The sequence below is a fragment of the Botryllus schlosseri genome, chromosome 16, assembly GCF_051294905.1.
Source record: "Botryllus schlosseri isolate E-star chromosome 16, Bs_hap1, whole genome shotgun sequence".
NCBI lineage: Eukaryota > Metazoa > Chordata > Ascidiacea > Stolidobranchia > Styelidae > Botryllus > Botryllus schlosseri.
Window position 1 is genome coordinate 9,297,253 of NC_137251.1, and position 24,541 is coordinate 9,321,793.

The window sequence follows — 24,541 nt, forward strand, 5'->3', positions numbered from 1 at the left end:
GCATTGGCGCTCATTAATGTAACTAGAATTGGAGACGGTGTGTTGAGAAACCATAAGCGCAGGAGTTGCTTCATTATGTCGACAGGTGACATTTGACTTCTGTTATGGAGTGGACTCATACCCGAAACCATTTGGCGACGTACTCAAATCACTCTGCTACCAAGTATGTTCCCACACTCCATGAATGTGGTTGAGTTTGGAATTCATACTTAGCACAAAATAATTCTACAAATAAATTGCGCATGCAGATCGCATACAAAAATTAGTTTTGTCTGGTACGAAGCTTTATGATCGCTCTCTCTCTCGCAAATTTTAGCACGTAATCCTAGAACGAATGTCGCATTCGATACCTTCGAATCGGTCAAAGTCAATTGATCGATACGGTCACGTACTTCGGCCTTCAACATTGCCAAGTGCGACAGAAAAATGAACAGAAATTACCAACCATGATATTAGTCGATCTGAGAAGCTAATTTCGAGTTGAAAAGAAGGGACTAGCTGATATTTCGTAGGGGACGAGCCTACATCCAGACGAAGAACATTACTTGGAATACCTTAACTCAGTGGTTCCCAGCCTTTTTCGTCTCGTGGCCCCCTTGGCCGATATTTGAGCTACCCCCCCCCTATGAAAAAGTTGCCTGTGACTAAAAAAAGGTGCTTTTTGAGGTGCCCAACCATTTGTTGACTGAGCAACTACTGGCCAAACATATTCAGATATGTCCGAACTATGTCGAATGCGGACCGCACTACACTTCGGTAAAGTACGGCTAAATTTGACTTGTTCATATTTACCGGTCGGGTAGCCGCTGACGAAAAACAAATCACCAAGTCCGCTTGCTATAACCTTGAGTCGTATCGATGAATTTGATGTTTTTCACGTGAGCTCATATGTTGGCTTGAAAAGGTAGCGGCATTGTGCTGAATTCGGCTTGACTTTTTCCTGCTTAGTAGCAATTTGGTCGAGAGGCTGTAGCGGGCCCAACGAAATCGTCTCACGGGCCTCACTTTACCAGGGGGTGTAATATCTACGGAAGGCATTTGAACATACACCCAGCTTAAAATCCGCCAAATAAACATACAATTGCAAAGAACTAGTTTCTACTTAACATACCTTACCATAAAAATCTAAAAACCTTGTGAACCCAGTATGTTTGTTTTGAGGTGTTCAGGGTGTGTGTTGACTACTATGGTCATTTACACCATTCCAATTTCCTTCGTTTTTTTAACCGTAGCTGCCGACTTATAGCACGGCCCACTTCTACGCTTTTATGAGACACCGCTTACACGAATGAGATGACAAGTAGGAGCCTAGATAAACCCCAAACACTTATGCAGGAATTCTAGAGTCGACCTCGGTCGGACTCGAATCCACTACCCATTGGTGTCGTAGCAGTGCATTATACCACTGCGCTATCTCACCACACACTGTGAACCCATAGTATATTCCGATACAACGCCAAAGCCAGATCCACCCCTAAAAATTTCAAAATTCCCCCCAAGTGGGGAATTCCCCCCGGTTGGGAACCACTGCCTTAACTCATGAATTCATGCAAAATTGTTCGTGCAACGAATAGCTTTCCGTGACCCAACAGCGGGAAAATATCCACGTTTCCTAAAAAAGCCACTTGTATAGTCACCATCAAAACAAATCATGAACAAAATATTACAAAAGTGGTCGCTATTTTATTGAATGGCATTGAAGTTTAAATGCTATGGTATACTAAAAATTGTCCAGAACACAGTAATCTCACGCATATACGTGTGAAGGGATTAAGGAATAAATCGAATATCTATACTGCATCGATTCATACAGATTCGTAATCTAAAATACCAAAAAGACCGCCGCAGATCGTTTCGATTTTCCGAATATCAACTGATGATAAACCAATTCTCCAGGCGGTTAATATATCGGCGTTGATATAGCCATCGTACTGCGATTTATACCGTCCGCTTTTTACTGTTCTGATAACTTTGTTCAGTGATTTTACGGGTAAAGGCAACCCCAACTTGGCGAACATGTCCGTAGTCGCTCTTTCCGGCTCCGTCATAATATCCTCAAATCTGATGATATGAACGGGCCAACTGCCTTGGTAATCATCGGCCATGTTTGCTAGCGCGCTTCCAACTGCCATGGTCCATATCATAGCCAGTTTTTCCACGTTATCGACTCTGCGTAGACGAGGGCGTTGAGCTTGAAGCTGCGCGTGGTAATAAGGTAAGTTGGAATCGGATGCTTTGCAGGCTGCTTGCAATTTGTCAACATGGTCTGTAATGTCGTCCAATTCCGCATCGATCCTGCAAGCAAAAGCAAGGTCGTGGGAAAGGATCCTTGCAGGGACAACCTTTCATTTGTCAAGTGCGATAAACGGGTTTTGGTAATTGCCAATTATTAGGGCTACCTTTGTTACCTAAAAAAGAAATATTTCGACCTAAAAAATCAAACTTTTGAGTTTTTTACCTTGACAAACTTAATTTTGACCTCATGTATGTAAATTAGGTGTTTACCCACATAATGTTAGAATTGTACTAATTATCTTCATTTCTGGTTGGAACTGTCTGTCGTTACGAAGTAGTTCGACCTGAAAAAACTTATTTGACTTGAAAACTGACAAATTTTTACATGAAATAACTTCATTTTAACGAGATCTGGACCTATGAAGAATTCCAGTAGTTACCTCACGCATTATGGTAGAAATAATTAAAATTTGTTGTAGTACAACGAAAGATACTTTGCTACATTCTCGGGTACAAAGTGTCTGTCCTTACTAAGTAGCTTGCCAAGAATGTAGGAAGAACGTTCAACAGAAGCAGTTGTTGGCTGGTAACACTGGAGTTACGCGTACACTGCTGGTGACGAACCGTGTTGCTTCATTCTGACAATGTTGTCTACATCACAATTTTTCATCATGCGCTTCTTGATAACGAACCAATCCTGGCCTCAGTTAGGATATTGCGGTACGTTCAGCATAACACCATGTCAAACTGTTTGTTGCATTTGGCCGTTTATGATTAACAAGGAGCAGATAATGGACCGCCTACACCTGCACCCTACAACGGTAGGCCTATAAAGTAGGCTAAAAGCTGTAAATTGTCAAATGATAAGTTCACCGACAGTGCAAGCATTTACGATACAAACGAAATGCAGGTGGCAAAAAAATTTTGACTTTGTAAATACTTTTGACAGTTCTTTTACCAAACGTTACAATTTTGACCTGTGATTTGATTTGATTTTGATTTGTGAACTGTTTCTACGCTCTAATTTTAATTCAAATCTAATTTCCGGTCATTGTGAGAATGCTACAGGAGAACTGTATAGTGCAAAACGAGCCAAGTTTGGTGTACAGGAATTTTCCATTCTTATGATTACGAGAATGACCTCTGATTTGATAGGAACTGAACTTGGTTTTTGTTGTATATTTTACTAATTCGGAATGTAATTCAATTTCCAAGTTCTCACGAATTCATTGATTCTAATTATAATCTAGTTTGAAAAGGCTGAAAATTTTCGATTTGTCCAAGGCTGTCACTCACACATGATATGTGACATAGTTTCGATGTCGATATTAATAAACAGCATTCAAATCTCATAGTTACCCCTCTCCGCTGTGGTATTTGAGCATCGTATAGATCCACGACCTCGGATCTCTCACGACCACAGCCGCCTGAAAGTCGCCTTTGCCGATAACGCTTTTGATCCAAGGCAACTTGGTCGTCCAGAATCCGCGAACGTCATTCATCACGATCGGGGCGTTGTGGTTTTGACGCAGCACCCTCTGAATATTCTCAAAGCCGCCTGTCTTACACTGCTGGTTGAAGTGAAGAAGTCTTTTCGTTTTTAAGGAGTTGAACCATCCTGCGGTTTCCAATCGAAACTATAATGGGAAATACAATGTTTTATATTACAGCGGTGATATCTATACTCGCAAGACCCATCGATGCACGCAATTGGATTCAGATAAATTAAGTCAGCACGAACCAAGATACATTTCTTCCAGGGGCAAGCTCAAATTGATCGCATGCAATTATTACGTGGTTTGACTCGGAGCTCCACACGCAAAGATCCAAATCCCGCGTATCTCCAATCGGAAACGGGATGTTCAGTATCTCAGTCGGTAGATATGTGGTGAGGCTGGAACCTTCGAACATTTTTTCCAGTAGAAATCCTCCCGATCCCGGAAGAGACGTCAGCACCACGAATGGGTCGTTCGGAATGGATACGGTGGGATTGGATTCGGAATCGCTGTTGCCGTGAAAACGCAGTTGTCACTACTACGCAATCCACATGATTAATGATGATTTCGAAATATCAATGTAAAAGCGCAGAAAGTTAATTTCCATTCAAACCAGTTGGGGCACGAGATGAAATGATTGATCCGCTTCAAATGCAAATCCTCAATTCGTACTATTCCCGGTCCCAATCCGGGGTATACTGACTTCCATTACATTGGAACACGCATGGAAGTTCAGGATGATTCTACGTCCGATTTCCAAGCTCAATTTTTAACTCAGTTTCAGAAAATTCCCAGTGTTGATCCTGTTCAGGTAAAACGCGTGACACATATTTCGCCTCAAACTGTAGTAAGTCGCAGAGGACAAACAATGTCTAGCGGGTATACTATACGGCAAGTGCGGGCAACTTCTGCAGTCGGCAGGCCGGATATGGGAAAATGAAGGTATTAGCCGGATCCCTAAATCGATACATCAAACGCGTATTTATCCACCCATGGGATTAACCTTATTTAATGTAAACTTTAATTTTGAAGTATGGATACCAAAACGGTGTTCAATGAATTTATTAACGTAATATAGCTGTTGAAGTCAATGAGACATCTGTGGTCGATCAAAGTTATGAACAGGTCAAAAACTGTCGGCGGGCCGCTTAAAATCCCTTCGCGGATCGTATATTGCGCGCCTCTGGTAAAATATGTATTATATATGAACGAGGGGGTTGGATTTTTTTCAAATTTGTCAAGATATCAATTCATTAGAGCTGAGTTCATGCGTAAATGCCGGTAATACAAGCCTTCTCGTGTTGACGAACTTACGCGTAAGATCCACCATAGCACACTATACACACTCACCCGCTAAAATATAATCTACAGTCACCAAAACTTGACGTAATAAGCAGCAATTGAAGGATTGCCGCAGACTGTGGCCACGGGCCACATTATCATGTACCGGAAACAGTCTGCGGGCCGCTCAAAATAACGTCGCGGGTAGGATCCGGCCCGATGGTCATATGTTGCCTTCCCTGCTATACGATATACGCCTTAAACATTTAAACACCAGTTTCATCATGACTTATAGTAATCACTAATCAGCAATTCCAGTCGATCCCTGTATACAGTGTACACTCGCGTCAGTCTCACGCGGTTCAAAATAGGGTGGAATATTCAATAACAGAAATCAAAGCTCTTGCCTGTGAACAGGATGAACTGTTACCGAAGACGTGTTGACATCAATTGCCAATCCAGAATTTCTCTTCGATAGGAAACAGACGTTTCTGCCTTCACCGTCCAAACAGTAAGAGTTTAAGAAGGCCGCGGATAGAAACAGACAACAAGGCACATGCCACGACGCGTTCCGGAATCTGCAAGGAAAAACACATCTCAGTGACGTGTAGTGTGGTTCATGTTTGGTGAGGTGCTGACCCCGGCAGAGTCAAATTTACAAATATGCAATCCTTAATCAGTAGTTTAATATATTGGCGACTTGTTTGTGTGAAGTAAACCATTAACTTTTAGTTAGCGCTGACGTCACATCCGGCTTGAACCCAATCTTTGTAGTGAGATGACGTGAAGGGCTTGGCTTGAGATGTAAAATTTAGCGGCTGATTGGAATATTTGGTTGTATTAACTGAGTAATCGAATCACATGTAATTAGTTGCAAAGAGTATAGTACCGGGAAAGTTGTTTACCGTAATATTGAAGCGATACCTTAATAAAGACTGATAAATTTCACAGAAGGTTGTGCTTAGTCGATTTGAATACGCGCGTTGAACACGGGTGCCTTCATTTTGTACATGCAAGCTAATGAAAAGCTAATGCAGCTAATTAAGCTAATGAAAAGCTAATTAAGCTAATGAAAAGCTAATGAAAAAGCTAATTAAGCTAATGAAAAAGTAAGCTATTGAAATGTAAGCTAATGAAAAGCTAACTAAGCTAATGAAAAGCTAATTAAGCTAATGAAAAGCTAATTAAGCTAATGAAAAGCTAATTAAGCTAATGAAAAGCTAATTAAAAGCTAATTAAGCTAATGAAAAAGTAAGCTAATGAAAAGTACGCTAATGAAAAGCTAATGAAGCTAAAAGCTAGTGACTCTAATAACTATGCTGTAGCACGGGGCTTTTCGACCCGCCTGGCGGGAGCAGACCTTTTAACGTGGCCCATGCATTTCAAAGGGAAGTTTGGACTTTGAAAATTTTCGAGCTCGCCTATACTTTAACGTGGGCGATATAACTGCCGCAACTTTGCCGCGCGTCGCCTACCTTAAAACACGCGGCTCTATGGCAAACCGGCTATACTTGCTCGGATCGGTCCCAGATTTCGTGTGAGCCTAGTCATGAGGGGTGTTTGGCCGAGAAATTTTTTAAAAAATTTTACGAAAATTTTTTCGGACTACAATTTTTTTTCAATTTCGTTGCCATGTTAAAGGATAGGGAAGTTGGAGTTAGTCGTTTTTTCGATAAAAAAAAAATTTAAACTTTTTTCTCGATCCCCACTTTTCTGGTATCGTTCGACGCAGCGGACGCAGTACACGTAGAACACGCCGGTACCCTCGGCGTGGCTCCCGAACCCATGTGTGATTCGCAAACCATAATTTGCCTGGGATCGCAACAATATTAAAGGGTTTCGCAATTTTCTTTTACTTTTCCAAAAGACAGATGCGGCACTTCCTCACTTGCTTGCTTCCCCTGACCGCACGTCTCTGGTCATTGTCTATTTGGTGTTAACAAAATGACCATGTTATCAGTGAAGCCGGGTTAAGGGCTTAACGTACGTGCAGGAATTCCAGAACTCAACCTTGGATATATCCCCGTAATAAGGCATATTTGACTCATTTTGATCAACTAGAATCTGTGCGAAAGTACCGTCGCGATGACCTGATTTACAGCCTATAGCATTCTCTTCATTTTTAAATATAAATTCCATATCAATAAGAGTGTTCAGATTTAGAGATATTTGTAATCACTCGTCCTCAACCAATGGGTGTCGCGGCTGAGCGTGCTCGGTAATTCCGTTAATCACGTTTATTGTGATCTGGATAGTAAGAAGAAATAATGAACTGCAATACAAAAGACTATTTGATGTATAGGGATTCAATCTTTAGCGAACATAAGCGCGAAAATGTCGCATAATTTATATTTTCTGATAATGTGAGTGTCCGACTTCAAAGACTTCTCCAAGTCGTTTCGAGACCTTCCTATCTTTTCGTTGTGTCGCAGTCTTGTGGTGTTTTGAAATGATGAAAAATATACATAAACTGATACAGTGTTTATCACACTTTTTTCCGATCGCGGTGGTACTTCGACATGTGGTACTTCGCTGCGTATCACTTGATCTGTTTTGTGGTATTCGTGGTGTTTCAACTGCATTGGACATTTTACACCAGGCCGATATTCTATGTTATGATCAATGTTCCCTCTAATTTTTGACTATTGTGCGCGCACTCACCAACTCAATGCGCGGTCCCTTGGACGACAGTGCGCAACGACTAAAAAAAAGGTCATCACTTCGTGTTTTTTGTGCGCAGCTTATAGATTTTTTGTGCGCACAGACCGTGTCAGCACTGCGCAATTGTGCACGTGCGCAGCTCAGAGGGAACATTGGTTATGATTCCGGATCTGCCGACTTGTAGCACGACCCGCTTATAGGCTTTTGAGACACCGTTAACGCGGATCAGATGACTACGAGGAGCCTACATAAACATCGGTACAAACATATGGAGTCTACTACCAAGTACCACCTACGTCTTGAATGACTTATTTTAATCTAATGCAGGCCCTACTGAAATTTTATATTTCTTCATTCTTCGTGTTACGATTCAAGGAGACGTTTCAACAAGCTGGGCTCCATGGCCGCATTACAAAGGGTTATCTTATCATGCAAACCACACGCTGCGGCGGCATCTAATATCTTCTGTGGTCGATAACGATGAATCGATACTTTTTGTATTCTGTTTTATACTTTCGCTTCGACGTCGTTGGAATTTATAATGCTGACTACCCATGAATTAGTATGTTTGTCCTAGTAACCTATTTTCCAATATAACCAATTGCTTTTTTATAGGAATCTTGCTGTGAAAACTGACAACGTGAAATTGTTGCGTAGGTGCAGTAATTCCTAAACCATGAATTTACAGTGGTTTTAGCAACTGCAAAGGATAGCAAATTTTAGACTAAACATAATGTAAACCCCTGGCTCCGATTCGCCCACTATGCCCTTCGATATGCCATCAGAGATGATATAGCGTAGCAATTTCATGCAAACAATCGAACGTAGGTCAACGGAGAATATTAAACATGATGACAGCCGTTGGTTTGAAAAAGGATCAGCTTCCTAACATTACCAACAAACACACCGATATCATCGATGACTGGGCCAACGGAAGAACATGCGTGATGATGTTGTTCGTTCGATTTGATTGTACTATTGTCCTTGGCTTGATGTGAACCATTGTTTATCAAGTTTCCTGTTCACAACCTATATCCGTATTATCTCCACATAAAATCACATCGCCATTCAATTAGTGAGTGACAACTCCAACAATGTGCGAGTTGACGATATATGGGATATTTAGAATATATGCTATGAAAGTCCGTTAAAATTACGTCAAAGGCATGTCATCAGTGCCTTCTCCCGGGCAAAATTAAGAGTTAGCGAGGCTGGCAAACTATCCCCGTCCACACTAGATGTATTGAGTGTGGATACGGATTGCTGAGCGTGCTATGAAACTAATCATACTCACAGAGAATTAAACTTGGACTTGGGCGTAACAAATCTCCGGAACACAACAGCAATAAGACTGACAGCGACGAACATTGCACATTGAGCGATTAAATACGCCCCGTCACGATTCGGCTTTCGTAAAACGATGTGATCGACATCGGGTGTTTGTTTGATAGCATCGCCCTGCTTGAGTGCTTGGAGAGGCTCGATACGACTCGGAAATGACGAAGTGTAAGGTATCTTTTGAGGCACTCTCCCGGGAATATCCGAAGTGGCATCAAGCTTCATGCGATACTGCCTTGGTTCGGGTCCATGCCCCGCGTTGTATGAATCGTTGTCCAAACCGAAATAATGAACGTATTCGCCGGATTTGTTATGAACCGTCACCTTTGCAAACCCGCCAAAACCCGTGACCCGCTTCCGTTCTCTGATTGGTTCCAAAAGCCGCGAATGTGATTTCGCAAACGTCGATATCTTCACGCTGTAGGATTCGCTATTGATCTTCGCCAACAGTGATACACCGGATATTGGGCTCATCGGCTCCATTTCCAGAGACTGAATCTTGTAATTCGGCCCGGAAAATATATGCACCGCGTTTGTAACGTCATTTAGCAGAGGTACGGTCACGTTGACGAAGTTCGTTGGACCTTCGCGCAAGCCCGCGGGTTGCACGCCTTCGTGGAGCGAAATATTGGTCGTTCCGTGTTGGTGAGCTACTGTCAGCATCGTGTAGCTGCCCTCTGGATAATCCACCTTGGCCCCTGCCAACAGGTTGGGTTAAATGTAGTAATAAATTGTAGTAGAGCTTTATGCTCATACAAGATGTGACAAATATGAAGTTAAAATTAACGGTGTGACAATATTGTCGGGTGTAATTGTGATAACGATAATGCGACTGTCGAGAGGAATGGAAGTGGCGAGGTATATATGAATGATTTGGCTATAGTTTCGTGGCGTATTAATCAATCTCTATAAGCATCAGGGAAGTTCAAATAGTCCTCAGCAGGATATTTACCCACTGCGTCAGCAGTAGGGCTGTGCGATCTGCGTTGCATGGTAAAGTGATAGTTGATAGGTATACGGCTGTAAATTCGCGAAATCACACAACTGTTACATCCTATATACCCGGTTTTAACATTTAAGTGTTACCAAATGCATGAAATAGCGCGAAACGAATTCCTATGCAGATCTCGCTATACCGTGAAGTTTGTATCACTGACGAATATCCATCGATTCACTAGAATTTTTTTTGTTTGGCGACTCCATCTCAGAAGACATATTTCTATTAAGATTCTGAATCTGCACCGTTTGAGATAAGGTCAGTTCAATTCACACACACAGCAGAGTATATTACAGTGGCCCTGTTTCGCGAGTCCATATGGAGTGCAACGTATCGTACTATACACAGCTCGGAGCCAGTTAAAGCGCAATATACCCGCGTTTCAAAACATATTCAGTTTCAACTCGAACGTAGGCTACTCGACAAACCAAAGCACTTTCAAAATGAGCCATGGTCACATTGGTAACTCACACTGGGATACTTATTACTTTTGTTTACCTGTCAAATTTTCATAATATCCCAAAGAATAGTACACAGAAGTGTTGGGATGACTCGAGTCACTTTGCGAAAATGACTTGACTTGACTCGGAGTTTCATAAATGTGGATTGACTCGTGACTCGGAGCAAAGTTTAGTAGTCAATTTCAAGTCGTCAAGTAAACGGTGTCGATTAAATAACCGTATTTCATGTACGGTATGGTATGGTATGGAAGTATAGTAGGGTATGGAACGAAATTTAGGTATGGAACATGGAAATGTGCAACTATATGGTAAGGAAATTTCCAAAGTATGGTCCCACGGCACTCGAAGAATGTCAGCGGCAACGATTTGGCCAACAACCTGACTTGTCAGGCAGACATTCTAATAGTATATTCCCCTTAGGCAGTTATTGTTCGGACACTGTGCATAATTTTTGCTTAGTTGTCCAATGTTCATCGTAGATTTCTCATCGATAAATGTGCCCATTTAGAAGTGAGTTTTTGTATTATTAATTTGCCTAGTGTCTCTTGCATAACTACTTGCATCAGGGGTCCTTAAAGTATGGGTCGCGAAGGGTGTACCGATTTATGTGAACACTGCGTAGTATACGTGAAACCGTGGACCATGCAGGGGCCCGCGAACTGATTTGAGATTTTGGAAGAACGCTTGGTATATAAGCATTTTATAATTCTGAAATTGAATTCGTAGTTTAAGAATATTGTCACCGTTGGTCAAAATAAGCTATTCTCCTGTGGTAGAAATTATTATTCCTGACTATAGCTGATACGGCTTCGGCGATGGTAATAGCATTCCATGGAGGAAGGATCACCTGAAATGAATGGGCGTATATTTTCTTGACGTGCAATGGCCCAGACACTACCTAGCTCAGGGGCGGCCAACCTGCGGCCATAGAAGGAAATCTGTGCGGCCGTGGACACGTAATTCAATTAGCATGTGTTAGCGGACGTCGACATGAAAATTGAATTTGCGAATTGACTCCCGAATTCTTGGCTGCCTTGAGCTCAGTGAAAAGTCTGCTCCTATGGAATTAACAGCTTTTCGAGGTGGACGTATTGAATATTTGTCAAAGAAGAGCATTTTCGTGTTGTGTTCTGAGTTTCTATTGGTTGTACGAAGAAATATGTGATCGTTTATCGGTATGATGTGTATATAGGCCTACATACCAGTGGCCACACCGCTACGGTGATGTCGTGTAGTAAACTGCAGTAGTAATCAGTCGTTTTGTTATGTATGGTTTACTATAGCGTATATTACCATATTCGATATTAGAAGCGCGATGCCTGTTTGCGTCTGGCGAGGGAACCGCGACCAGGCTGACTCAATTGCAGTTGCAGCAGTTGATATCGTGGAATGTTTTTCCTCGGCTGTGATTTTGTCAGGTTCTACATACCTGATGAATCAGCGCTCGTTATCGCACGATGGTCTGTTATATACATATTCTGGCCCAACGTGTGTCTGTATTTGATTGAAGAACTGCTACAGGACATCTCGACATCTTCTTATCTTTGTGCGACTGGTTGATGTGAATTGTTTTTATTTCAATTTTGAACTTGAAATTCGATGTCATATGATGTGATATCGCTGATGTGATTGTTATGTAGCAACTGAGAATCTAGTTGGGTGATAAAAGCTGGTAGTAGCCTATACTAGTATTGCTCATTCTTGCCACATCACTTCATTTTGATATGTAATGTGTTCAGATCCATCAGTATGTTGATGGATGCATTTTCACTACACAATGTTCTTGGTGCAGTCTTTTAACCTGGCTACATTTGTTTGCAGAAAGTGTACTCTACAATCCGTTCCACTACTAAAAGAACAAGCAGTTGTTGATGCTACATGGTCATCAATTGCTCATGAACTCCAATCATCTGGTATGTTCATTCCCAATTCATATCTACTATGCATTTTAGTGTTACTGCTATAATTGCATTCAGTGGAGCAAGTGTAAACTCGATGGTCGATTCTGAGGACCAGTTTTGGCGAAAAGGGGAACATTATTCATATAATCCATGTGGATATGCTACATTTGCACAAGATATAGGACGTAATACTGCCAGCAGCTGATGTTTCCTTCACCATACATCAAGAACAGAGATATTTATGACCAATGGACCATACTCGTTTGTGTATCACTGTTGACAACCTGCAAGATATTGAAGAAAGTCAATGATCGGACAGTTTGATTACAGTAGAAGGCCACCAAGTCACATTCAGTATTAGAAATTTGTTTTGACTGTGAAATGAAAATCCACTTGAATGCACTGCTCTTGAAGTTCTGATAAGCTGAAGTGGCAGCATTAGATATTCACTGTGAATTGTGGTGAATCTTTGTATCAAGTCAAATTTTTCACCTTATTTTTCAATGGCATTGCTGTAAAATGGCCAAATGAGCCTTACACTTTAGGATTTATAATCCATTGCTCTAGAGCCAGAAACAATTATGGGAATCCAGCTGAAGTAGAAACCAATTATGAAGGACATTATGTCAATAATTTTTATAAGTCAATGATGACATGAACTGATAACTAGCTTATTTTTCCATACACACTGTTTTTGTTGTCCATTTGATGATTATTTTGCACTGATCTCCATGCCGTTGTTAATCATATTTCTTCAAATCTTCGCAATTTTTAATATTCATTATTTCTGTACATGCCCATGATATTTGGGTTCATGAAAATTCAATTCTATATTTGTAAATGTTGCTCTTTTCAAGGGAATGTATGTTGTTTTATGGTACATAATTACTTTACATAGCATGATTGGGGACCTGGAATTTCACTTCTGTATTGAAAGGCATATGAGATTTGGTGGAATGATCAGGGATAGGTGACTTTTTATCAGAGTTACGCATACTCTTAACAGTTAATCGGAGATGGTCAGTTTTGAAATTACAGAGCCCATCTTTGTGACTACTGTAAAATGAGCAATGAACCTACAAGTAGGTGCTAATATTCAAAGAGCAAAAAGCCAGTAGCCATGCTGTTGCTTGGAAGTGGTGTTATAAAACGCAACAATTTGAGGAAGCCTTCCATGTATCCTTATGTTGAAAAATCGACATAAGCTGGAATGTACCGGTTTGTGCAACGAGCAACCGTGCTTGCACGACCGCGACTGTGTGAATATACGCCCGGTTGGTCGTCGCAGGACAATCGCGTATTATCGCGAGTCGTGAATGTGTGAATTCGATCTTGCGATACGTGCGTTACGCGCGAATTTACCGTACGAACCGGGTGTGTGTGAATTCGCCTTGACATTTTAATCAACCTTGGAATTGTCTTCGCGCAGCGCGCGATTCAATGCGATTTCATTTTTCGATTTTAATTTGGTAGCGCCATTTGCCATCTGAGCACCGCAGTACAGATGTGAACAGCAGAGAAAAATGATGCGCTCCATTTAAAAATACCAACTTTGAATCGTGTCTTCAGTCTTCACCACGAAAGAAATTTGTTTCTGGAGCGTTTGGGCGATTTCAATATATTTCCACTATACCGACAATCCTGATGGGGGGTCAAAAATAACAGCATGCAGCAAAGTGACTAATAACAATTATCCCACCCGGAGATAAATCATCATTTATCACTTACCCAGAACTTTCGAAAACACACCCTCCATCAACTCTAGCGGGGGATCTGATCACATGGGATGAGAATACTAATATTAATGACGAAATTCATTCGTGAATTTGACCGCGACCGTAACGATTCCGAGTATCGATTCATAACATGACCACTCGCGATTTCGGAGCGTATAGTAATCCGAAATGGATAAATAGATTAGTATGGAGCTCACCGAAAATGGACATGGACAGTTCAAAATGGGTATTTGGCATCAAGTTTGTTCATTACGAGCTATATGCCCAGGAATGCGGCCGTAGGGTGCATGACCAATCGATATGCGGTCGTGAATAGCAAAAAGGTTGGCCACCCCAGACCTAGCTGAACCGAAATGCTTATAAAAAACGACTTGGAGCTTTCGTACATGATCAAGCTTCACGAGGAGATAGATTTCCTGCTAATACCAGCTAATACCAATAGCGATTCTTTAGTCGCTGAAAAGTGTCGTAATGTATCGTGCGCAGCTCATATTTCAAAATAAAATGAAGGTGATGATCACGATATCTTTTGTTGTATTTGTATTTCTTCAATAAAATACTATTTCTTTTGTGGTAGCTATATGCCCGTCGCCCATGTTGGAAAGCACAGCATTGTACTGACGTAAATTCTCTAAATGTGGTTGTTGAATTTGGCGTTAAATGTGGCTGCTAAATTTTTTGGTAAAAATGGCCTATTTTATATCGATATTGAATTAATTCATGCGGCCCGCGACCTTTACGAAATCTAAAAAGTGGCCCGCGACCCGTTTTTAGTTTGCGGCCCCTGCCGTAGAACATAGTCTGCAGCACTGTCATCGACACACGACTTCCATAAAACTTGTTTGGTGGGCTCGTTATTGCTGCTACTAGGGTTGCATTGAAAACAAAATCAATTAAAAACAAACATGTTTGAAACAAGGCCCTAATTTTTTTTAAAGCCATGACGTCACGAATATTCAATTGTGACGTCATAATGTATTGGCATTGACAATGAAAATATAGGGAAAATATAGCTCCTTTGACGAAATATCTGTGCTATAACTGTTGAACAGAGTTGGATCATTTGTAATTTGTAATTAGCTGAATGTAATTAATTACATTTTTTCATGTATTTGCAATTGTAATTGAAGCATTTCTATTTTGTGTAATTGTAATTGTAATTTGATAAAAATTTTGCCTCATTACCATTTCAATTGCATTGTTATTGAAACCTGACAATCACAATATAAAATAATTAGCCTATTGACATGAGTGTTCTATGCGTGCCACGTTAACTAATTCAGCCATGCTAAACTGTTTCCCATACTTCAGTAACAACAGAAAACTTAGTGAATTACAATATAGGCTAAACCAGTGGTTCTCAAACTAGGGGGCGAACCTCCGGTAAACTGAAAAAATCCCCGCGCTTGGCGCGATTTACCTCACTTCATAGTTATTGCTCTGTGTATAGTACGAATTTCATATTGTAGAATTCTCTCATCAACAGTCACAACCTTCCTTACCATCAATCTATCTGTCAGGATTGCTAACATTCTGGTTTCATTGTGTGATATGACGATAACGAGCGAGGGGACACGAGATATTTCACTGTCATAAAGGGGTGAGTGTCTAAAAAATGTTTGAGAACCGCTGGAATGAACTAAATCTTAATGTTTTAAAAATGGACGAACAGCAAATAAACTCTTCTGAAACCTGTGCTGAACCATTTCCTACACCACGCTCAGAGTTTTTTTTTAAATCTCTGACTAGTACTGAGGCTTGCTGCAACAATTGCAAAAAAAATTCAAGTTTTCAACCGAGGCTTCATCACACTTGTCACGCATTTGTAGAGATGTTATTCCAATCTTACCTCCAATCTTAGCCAAGTTTACTGGGGCCTGAAACTTTCGGCCCCCTAATGTTCATCAAATGCAATCTTACAGTTTTTGAGTAAATGAAAATGTAAATGCGAACCAAAACATTGTAATTCGTAGTTATCATGAGCTTCTTTACTTTTGCATTTATTTTAATTTTACACACCTTATCGGTATCATCCTTATCGCTAACGCCTTACCAATTACATTTCATTTGCCTTACTCAGCTCTGAGTATTCGTTAGATTACATTTCGTTGACCGTCTTGTAGCCTATTAGTTGTTAGTCGTTGCCAGTCGCGAAAACTTTTTGGTGTTAATAGTCGCTTAAACAATTTTTCTGTGTTTGTATTTTTCAGTATTCATGATTAGGAATAGTTCGAATACGTTCAAGTTTTTTTAATTAAAGGGTATTGTACGTATCATGAATGAAACATGAATAGCTTGAGATTGTTGCTAATAACGTCGCTACGGTTGTCACAGAACACCTCTCTAACAATAAATACCACGTTTAACAATAATTGTAATTTGAAAATTTTAGCATTGAGTAATTGTAATTGTAATGTAATTGAAACATGCAACGGAGTAATTGTAACTGTAATTGAACTGATAAATGTAATTAATCCAACTCTGCTGTTGAACCGACTATTTTGAGGGTTCCAAGCATCCCATATCGATATACGTCGGCTAAATCGGGTGGTAATTGTCCGTAGGCTCATACAACAAGTTTTTTGTAAAGAATTTGCACAATTATGGCATAATATTACAACTTGAAAAAAAAAACATTTTTTAAAAAAAGGCATTTGTTTAAAACACTGTTTAAAATATGTTTTAAACAAAGTGTTTTAAAACACCTTCTGTTTTAATTGAATAGTATATTCATATTGAAATGAACCCGAATATTTTCGGCTGACACTCGTCTAGGGGTAATCGTCAGCAACGAGTAGAGAATAAGAAAGAACATTGATACACATTGATATTGATATACAATGTTATTTCTTATTCTCCACTAGTTGCTGACGATTACCCCTGACGAGTGTGAGTCGAAAATATTCCGGTTCATTTCAATATGAATATACTATAACTATTCAATTGTATACTGAAGTCCTGTACCTCCAAGAAGCTCTTCTGTTTTTAATGCAACCCTAGCTGATACATCTAAAAATTTCCTCATATTATCCCCAAAATGTTATCTGCTCTCTGAATTTTAAGAAACCATTGGTCTGGTTGCATGATGGTTCATCTGGCTCTGCAATAGAATGCAACGGCGGAAGGTTAGCAAAAACACCTTTAAATCCCAGATCCTCGTGAGCCTTGTACTTGGTCCATGTGTTGTGGAATAAGAACGAAGCCTTTGACGTTTCGCTTCCTTCAAAACGACGTATCGCGTCGACCACTATCAAAATTTCGGGCGTAAGGAGTAACGTGGCTCGGAATACGCTGGACAGTTTCAGCGATTTTCTAAATGCACGAAATGACCATGATTTAGCTATACTGTGACTGCATGATTGAGTTATGGATTTCTAAAAAAAAGAAAGGGACTATTCGAGGCAGCTTTAGTGTAAGACACTGTTGAGTATTGAGTTGATATTAGAGCGACACCAGTTTAACTAACAATGGTAAACCAAATTTTACTCGATTTTTAATCGAGAACGTGAGTATGCGATTTTCGATGTATTTGTCACTCTGATTCAGAACCTTCCTTCCGATTTTTTTTCTAGAACATCACATTTTTATATTGTCGTCGAATTTGTATGTTTCCAAAAAATAAAACAAAATTACAAATATGTACAATGTACATACACTCTTCAGCAATTTTTCATGACACTTGAAAATGTAAAGCATACGAAGTTTTTTGTCAACATGACATAGCGGTGATATGAAGATCACTTGCTACACGGAGAGAAGTGCTTATTTTCGTGCAAACTCGCAACTATTCCCCAAAATCAGATCCAAATAGGATTTGATTTAAAACAAAAACCAATTTAAAACATACATGTTTAAAACATGTCTTTACTGTTTTTCTGGGTCATGAAGTCACGAATCATTAATTGTGACTAGGGCTTGGCAAAATCGAGTACCCAAGTGATTCGATTCTGAATCACGTATAACGCTTCGAGTCGAGTCGAGTAATCGAATATCGCTTGTTATGACGTCACAACACAATGTACTATGTCAAAGTTCAAATATGTACCTTTTATGCCACCACAAAGAATAGAATGCCTGTTATCCGTCACATCAAAGATACTTTGGTATGTTTTCGACCATACCGATTGCATTGCACTACTCGGCAATGTTGTGGGGTGATCATAACTTCGAAAATGTGTTATTTCCAGTAACGTTCGTAGCTTTGTACTATGTCTCGTATGCTGTGTCACGGCCAATCAAGGTTTCGAGGCTTCCTCAGTGGAAAATAATATCGGAACTATAATTCTCGTTAGTAAATTAACCTTCAGTTGCGAGGAGCGTATAATTTCAGTACTCAAAAAAATCGTCTTTTACTGCTCGACTCGAATCATTAAAATTAATTCTCGATTCAGATTCGAGTTCTCGAATCACTGTGCCCAGCCCTAATTGTGACGGCACAGTCGATTGACATTAACACTTGAAAATATAGGGTCAAGATGCCTCCATTGACAAAAAAGGCTTCCGACCCCTGTCTTAAATGGAACAAAAATATCTTTAACCAGGACTACATCGTTATCCAGCATTTTTATGGTCTGTGGTAATCATCATCATCATCATCAGAACACTCATTCTGTAACAACTGTTGAACCAACGGCGAATTATAGGGTTCCAGCCATTCCTTATCGTTAACGTCGACTATATATCGGCTGCAAATCGACCGTAGGCTCATACTACATGTTTTTCGAAAGCATTTACGCGATGATGGCTTAATTTATAACGGTTGAAAAGCACAATAAACACAACTCGTTTTAAAGGCATTTGTTTATGCAACCTTAGTGACATCGATCTGCCCACCATTACCCGATTGCAAAAACCTAGGTAATTCGAGCTTCTATCGACTGAATGTCCTGATGAAATCAATCGTTACTAACTGCACCATTTGTAAGCACCGCACTTAGTATCTTCCAAAGAACTTCGATACTTTCAAAAGGTTCTTTCAGATGAACATAATGTGCTACATGAATTTACGGTTTTATATTTCTATCGTGCAGCAGTCCAGCTTTTAAATTTCTATTTGAATATTCAATGTAAAAGTCGCCAGCTATCAACATTTTGTTTAGCCGTATGGACATTAATATTCCGACGGTAGCGAAGGCGCCATACTACTTTGAGCGCAACATTAAGGTCCAAGTTTCGTTATTTGTAATGACTTGCTACTACATCTTCCTCGCTCAAGTTATTTTCTTTAATCTTGATGAAAGCAGTTAGGACTTTTCTCGTATAACCGCCTGGGTTCTGAAAGTACGGGTCGCGATCAAAACATGGGTCGTGAAGGGCATAAATATGGGACGCGACTACACCAGCCAGAGCGATCATATATGTATGTAATATTTGCTGAATTCCTTGCGACAATAAGTGCTTCGTGCTTCGCGCAATCTCCCGTGGCTCCTGTGGTGGGTACTAAATCCAATAAGCGAGACCAGTAGACAAGTGGTTGCGACAACAGGGGTAGGCCTACATCATGAAAATGTGCCGATCTATATATTATACAAATTGGTTTGATGTTATGATCGGATATGACATACATTGGCTTTCCTGGAAAACTGTAACTTGCACGGGCAATACTAGGCCACGGCGTGATAGTTGAAGGGAAACGGTGGGGATGTAAATGCCGCGCCTCACATTTCCTGAACACGTATCATTTACAAAAACTGTACCTAACTGTATTCCCAATTGTGAAAGACGGTATATTCCTAACAGTGCTTACTTAACGTTGTCGGAGACTGCTGGGATGCTTTAATTTTCGGGTGTGCAACATGCGGGTGGGGGCTATTAGACACAGGCATTCTGGGCCCTACCCTTTCCGCGACAGGACACTTGAAGACATGAAGTCGGCTGGGCGAAGTGCGGTGTCGGAAAAAATCGGCGGCGATAAAGCCTCGGCCCATAATGACCGTCGCTGGTTGACCAATACCTTCGATATTGGTATGTCCGATCGTCGTGATAAGCGGAACCGAAAAATAGCGACTCCTGCTCCACAATTTGAAATCGCGCGTACAACTGGTTGTCTGCATCTTTTCTATTTCAAAAAACGTAGCATACTAACAGTAAAAATGCATCGCTTGTGTCGCGAGATGCTAATGAAGCTCAGATTTGAGTCGCGGTTAAGGAATTCTAAGAACCGCTGTCTTATGAACTTGGTTACACGTTCATGGGAATATGGAATTGGTTTTGAACTGTTTTTTTAGTTTGTAGTCTGACACAGCAGAATAAATGTATCATGAAATTCTTTCACCACGACCGACTTAGATATCACCTCCAACAGATACAAGGTCTTCCTGAGGCGGAAGCACAGCGGGAATTAAAGCATCATTTGGTACAGGCCTAAACTCGCTGAGTCTAAACTGAGATATACAATTTTACTTTTTTCCGAAAGCCCTTTATATTGATAGGGCCGAAATATCAGTCCTGAATGTGGTCTATGGCTCCTCGCTATATCATGGGAATCGCAAAAGGCATCGATAACGTTCGTTTATGCTGCCAATTATGTGAACCAGTAAATCAAGGTGTGCCATTTCTGATGTGAACTGTGGTACCTCTACCTACGTTTTGTCATGGGGTCGTCGTTATGGAATGCCAAACTACAACTTTTCATGCAGCATCTTCATCTGCAATCAACTGCTCAATATACTACATCACATATTTCGGAAAATGTAGGCAAAACCGGCGCTTCTTCGATATACGCCCGAGATCGAAACGGTGTTTCACGTAACATCAGCAAGTGCTTCCCATGAGCACGATACAATTTTATAAACGTCAAAATAAATTGTTTTTTGCCTTTGGAAAGACAGATATTAGGGTTGGAGGTGGGTTAGGGTAAAAGTTGGGGTTAGCGTATCCCAAGATTAGGGTAGGGGAAGGGGGATATTTTGGTTGGGAGATGTGGGGTATTAGAGTTGGATGTGGGTTAGGGTTAGAGTCAAAGTTGAGGTTGGGGTATCCCAAGATTAGGGTTTTGGGAAGGGGGATATTAGGGTTGGGGGTGGGGGGGTCTTAGAGTTGGAGGGGGGTTTCACCCCAACCTTAACCCTAACACACATCACACCGTAATACCCCCCTGCTCCAACCCTAATATCCTCCCTCCCCCAACCGTAATCTTGGGATACCCTAACCCCGACTTTGACCCTAACCCACATCCAACACCAATATCTCCATTCCCCTAACCCTAATATCCGTCTATTCAAATGCAAAAAACAAATATTTAGACGTTTATAAAATTTTATCGTCTTCATGGGGAAACATTTACGGGTGTCATGAGGAACACTGTTTTGATCTCGGGCGTATATCGAAGAAGCGCCGCAAAACCTACATTGTATTCCTTCCTTTTCGACGAAATCAGTCAGGCACTGAAATAATGCTTCATAAATTACGTCATAATTGGATTACAATGCACAGCGCAATCTTCCGGTTGTGAAGATAATAGCATAACCGTGAAAGTTTTGAATGTAAATAACTCAAAAACCTGCTGTGCTAGCAATAAAATAAGGGCCAGGGCATATTCGGAATCAGGGACAAAACTCTTCCAGAATCATACTTGATGGTATCTCCGTTTAAAATCTGCTGTAGACTATGATAATTTTATCGATAACACCGCGTGCCAAGAATACTTACGAATACGTTCCAACAGCTTCCCCAGCCGCAAACGCCATTTCACCCGACATTTGCGCAGATAATATTTCCCCCCTGATTTCTTTGCCGTACAGCTTGTAAGCTAACCATTTGTCACACTCTCCGACTTGCCCTTCCCAGGGCTGGTTGCATCGTGAAGTACTAGATGGCGCGAACACTACAGTATTGTCGAGGTGTGACATTTTCGGTCCGTACATCGATTCCGAAACCACGTATCTCCCGTTAGGCGCGAACACGAACGAATTTTGATCGGGGTGTTCGTGGCCGGCGTTGAAATTTGTCCACCCGTTAATACGACCGGGATATCGTTTCGAGTCGATAATATCTTGAACCGCTTCGCCGTTAGGCACGCTGGATTTAAAAGACAGAAAAGTCTTACCGATCCCCATTTCCTGTCCGCCGCCGTACGTCACAACACCCCAATCGGAAAATATCTGCATTTTCGATACTCGTTCTGGTTTAGTCGATTGTAGTGATGAGTTGTAAAATAGAAACTCTGTGTGGAAAGTACTCCATATTTGAGCAGTCGATTGAGCCAATGGCTTGGTTTTGGACCTTGACGATCGAATCATATCAGCCAGCCAATTTCCGTTGCCGCTCTGAAGGACGAATGCGTCAAGACTGTGAATTTGACTTTCCGGTCCGTAAAACCAATGGTAGTTTGTATCGCCGATACCCACAGTCCGTTGATATCCAGGCAGCATAGTGTGGTAAAAGAACCAGAAATGTTCTTTAAGCCACGGATTGTTGCTATGGTCAATTTTAAAATGTCGCTTCGCTAGGTACACATACTGCGTAAGTCCACGTGATGTGTAGCTACCGTACGACACGCCTTCATCCACCGAACCATCTATGACGTAAGAAAATAGCTCCAAAGCAAAGTCAAGGTGTTCCTGAACTTTCAATAGCCATGGTCTTGCGATATTTTCTTCTCGCGCTGACACGACTAATGAGCCGAGCAAGAACGCTACCAGATTGGAGGGAGCGTGGTTATGAATGTACTGATTCGCCCATTCCACTTTGCCAATCTGAAACAGCCGATACAGGTCAACCACGGTTTTCTTGATCACTTGATAATATTTCTCCCGCTGTTGCTCGCTGAAGCGACGGTACAAGAAATCGTAGGCGGTTGCAAATCCCGTTAAGGAATGACCAATCGGTACTTGATCTCTGCCACGACTGCTTTCGACGTACCAATCTGGATAACTCGCCATTCGATCCATGTACTGGGATGTTAGCTTGAAGGCTTCGTCATCGTTTGGAAATAGCACGCCGTACATAGCTAACATACATAAATTGTTGCCGAAATGTTCGTTCCAGTTAGCAGCGAATCTCTTTAGATCATCGGGAGGAAGATATCTGTCAGTATCCTGGCGAATTTCTCTTGCAGCGTCGCTAATGTATGTTACTATTTTGGCATGAGTGGATGACGCTTTTGACCTCAATCCTGATGCGTCTCCTTGGTTGAAGTAGAGCATAGGATGTGGAAAGGCGTCTTCCACATCAGTGAGATCGGTGATTTGTAAAGATATAACTATTAGAAAGATATACGATAGCAAGGAAGTTGATCGCTGGGACATCTGGAACGTATAAGAAATATCGTCATCAATAGGAATAGCGAGGTGGATCATAACCTCAATCAGACTCGAAGTTTGGAATCAGAGGCGCTCTGGTAACATACGGATATGGTAATCCTGCGTCCCTTGGGAATTACTCTGCAGCGCGGACATCAATATTCCTTTTCACCTTATTTCACAACAGTGGCTAACACATTCACACTTCCCAGGCAACCTCAATAGAGGCCGCAGAATTCAAGGCAGTCGATTGCGTTTCCAGTCTGCTAGTCGCGTAATCAACTTCTGGGACTGCCACATGCAATCTGGAATAGACATATCGATACAAGCGAAGCCTATACCGACTTTCCCTTTGTTTCATCAATCACAGCCGTATACCTAGAACTGTTCTATATGATTTCCGTACCTCATAGACACAAACTATCGCACGGCTCGTAACATAAACGCGGAAGTGCCGCCAGTGTTACAAATATCTGGGATTTATCAGACCCCAGCTTTCATTGCAGACAGCAATCTCGGCATCCGATTTATATCTGCGTTATTATTGAAGTTGCAGATGATGGAGATGATATGTCAACAAATGTTGTCGTGCATCGACATCTAGCGGTCGGTGTTCTTCACATTGCATTCCAACCATATCGAGATCATCATCGAATATTATTTTCGTTCCGTCGTCTCTGGAATACATTCCGTGATTTCCGTACACAAGCCTATTGACCCGCAGTGAAGGTGTTTCCCATAGGCCAATCGGGGCCTTGTTGCAAAGATAGTTATTGCTATAACATATTAACAACAATTTTTAATTTATTATATATCGGCCAGGGATATCTATAACTTAGTTCTAGGTATCTATAGCTTAGTTAGATATCCCTGATATCGGCGTAGGCAATGAATATAGCAATATTGCTAGGAAAGCGCGATATTTTCTGTTTTTGCTCGTGAATGCCTAGCTGGCTCATTTATTTTCTTCCTTAATAACTCTCATAACTAACTTGGTTATCTACTCTCCCAAAGCCTCTCACGATAAGGCAACCAGTGATTTAGTTTCTACATTTATCATACTAGGCGAAAAAGAATCTATCTACTGCGATCACAGTCGATCGGAACGGCAAATTCTTTATTTACAAATTTTACCGCCCGTTGCTATCGCATAATATCATAATATCACGCCAGTGCAGCACGTGAAGGCATAA

The 24,541-nt window shown here is 41.0% G+C and overlaps 1 protein-coding gene across 1 annotated transcript; it reads right to left on the reverse strand.

Moving 5' to 3' along the window:
• Positions 1-1,663: 1,663 nt before the first annotated feature.
• On the reverse strand, positions 1,664-23,996 carry LOC145458225 (dermatan-sulfate epimerase-like protein). Its single transcript, XM_080336533.1, has 7 exons — positions 21,757-23,996; positions 17,246-17,418; positions 8,968-9,709; positions 5,420-5,590; positions 4,030-4,240; positions 3,595-3,872; positions 1,664-2,295 (listed from the first exon to the last, which is right to left on the reverse strand). Exons 1-7 carry the CDS (start codon positions 23,403-23,405, stop codon positions 1,806-1,808), a joined length of 3,714 nt encoding a protein of 1,237 aa, XP_080192659.1. The 5' UTR covers positions 23,406-23,996; the 3' UTR covers positions 1,664-1,805.
• Positions 23,997-24,541: the final 545 nt, after the last annotated feature.

Excerpts from the sequence above, each read along its gene's own strand:
- LOC145458225 (XM_080336533.1), bottom strand. The coding sequence starts at position 23,405 with ATGATCCACCTCGCTATTCCTATTGATGACGATATTTCTTATACGTTC. Across the intron at positions 4,241-5,419 it reads ACAGTTCATCCTGTTCACAG|CGATTCCGAATCCAATCCCA; the intron begins GCAAGAGCTTTG and ends TCACGGCAACAG. Across the intron at positions 3,873-4,029 it reads GGAGCTCCGAGTCAAACCAC|TTTCGATTGGAAACCGCAGG; the intron begins GTAATAATTGCA and ends TTCCCATTATAG.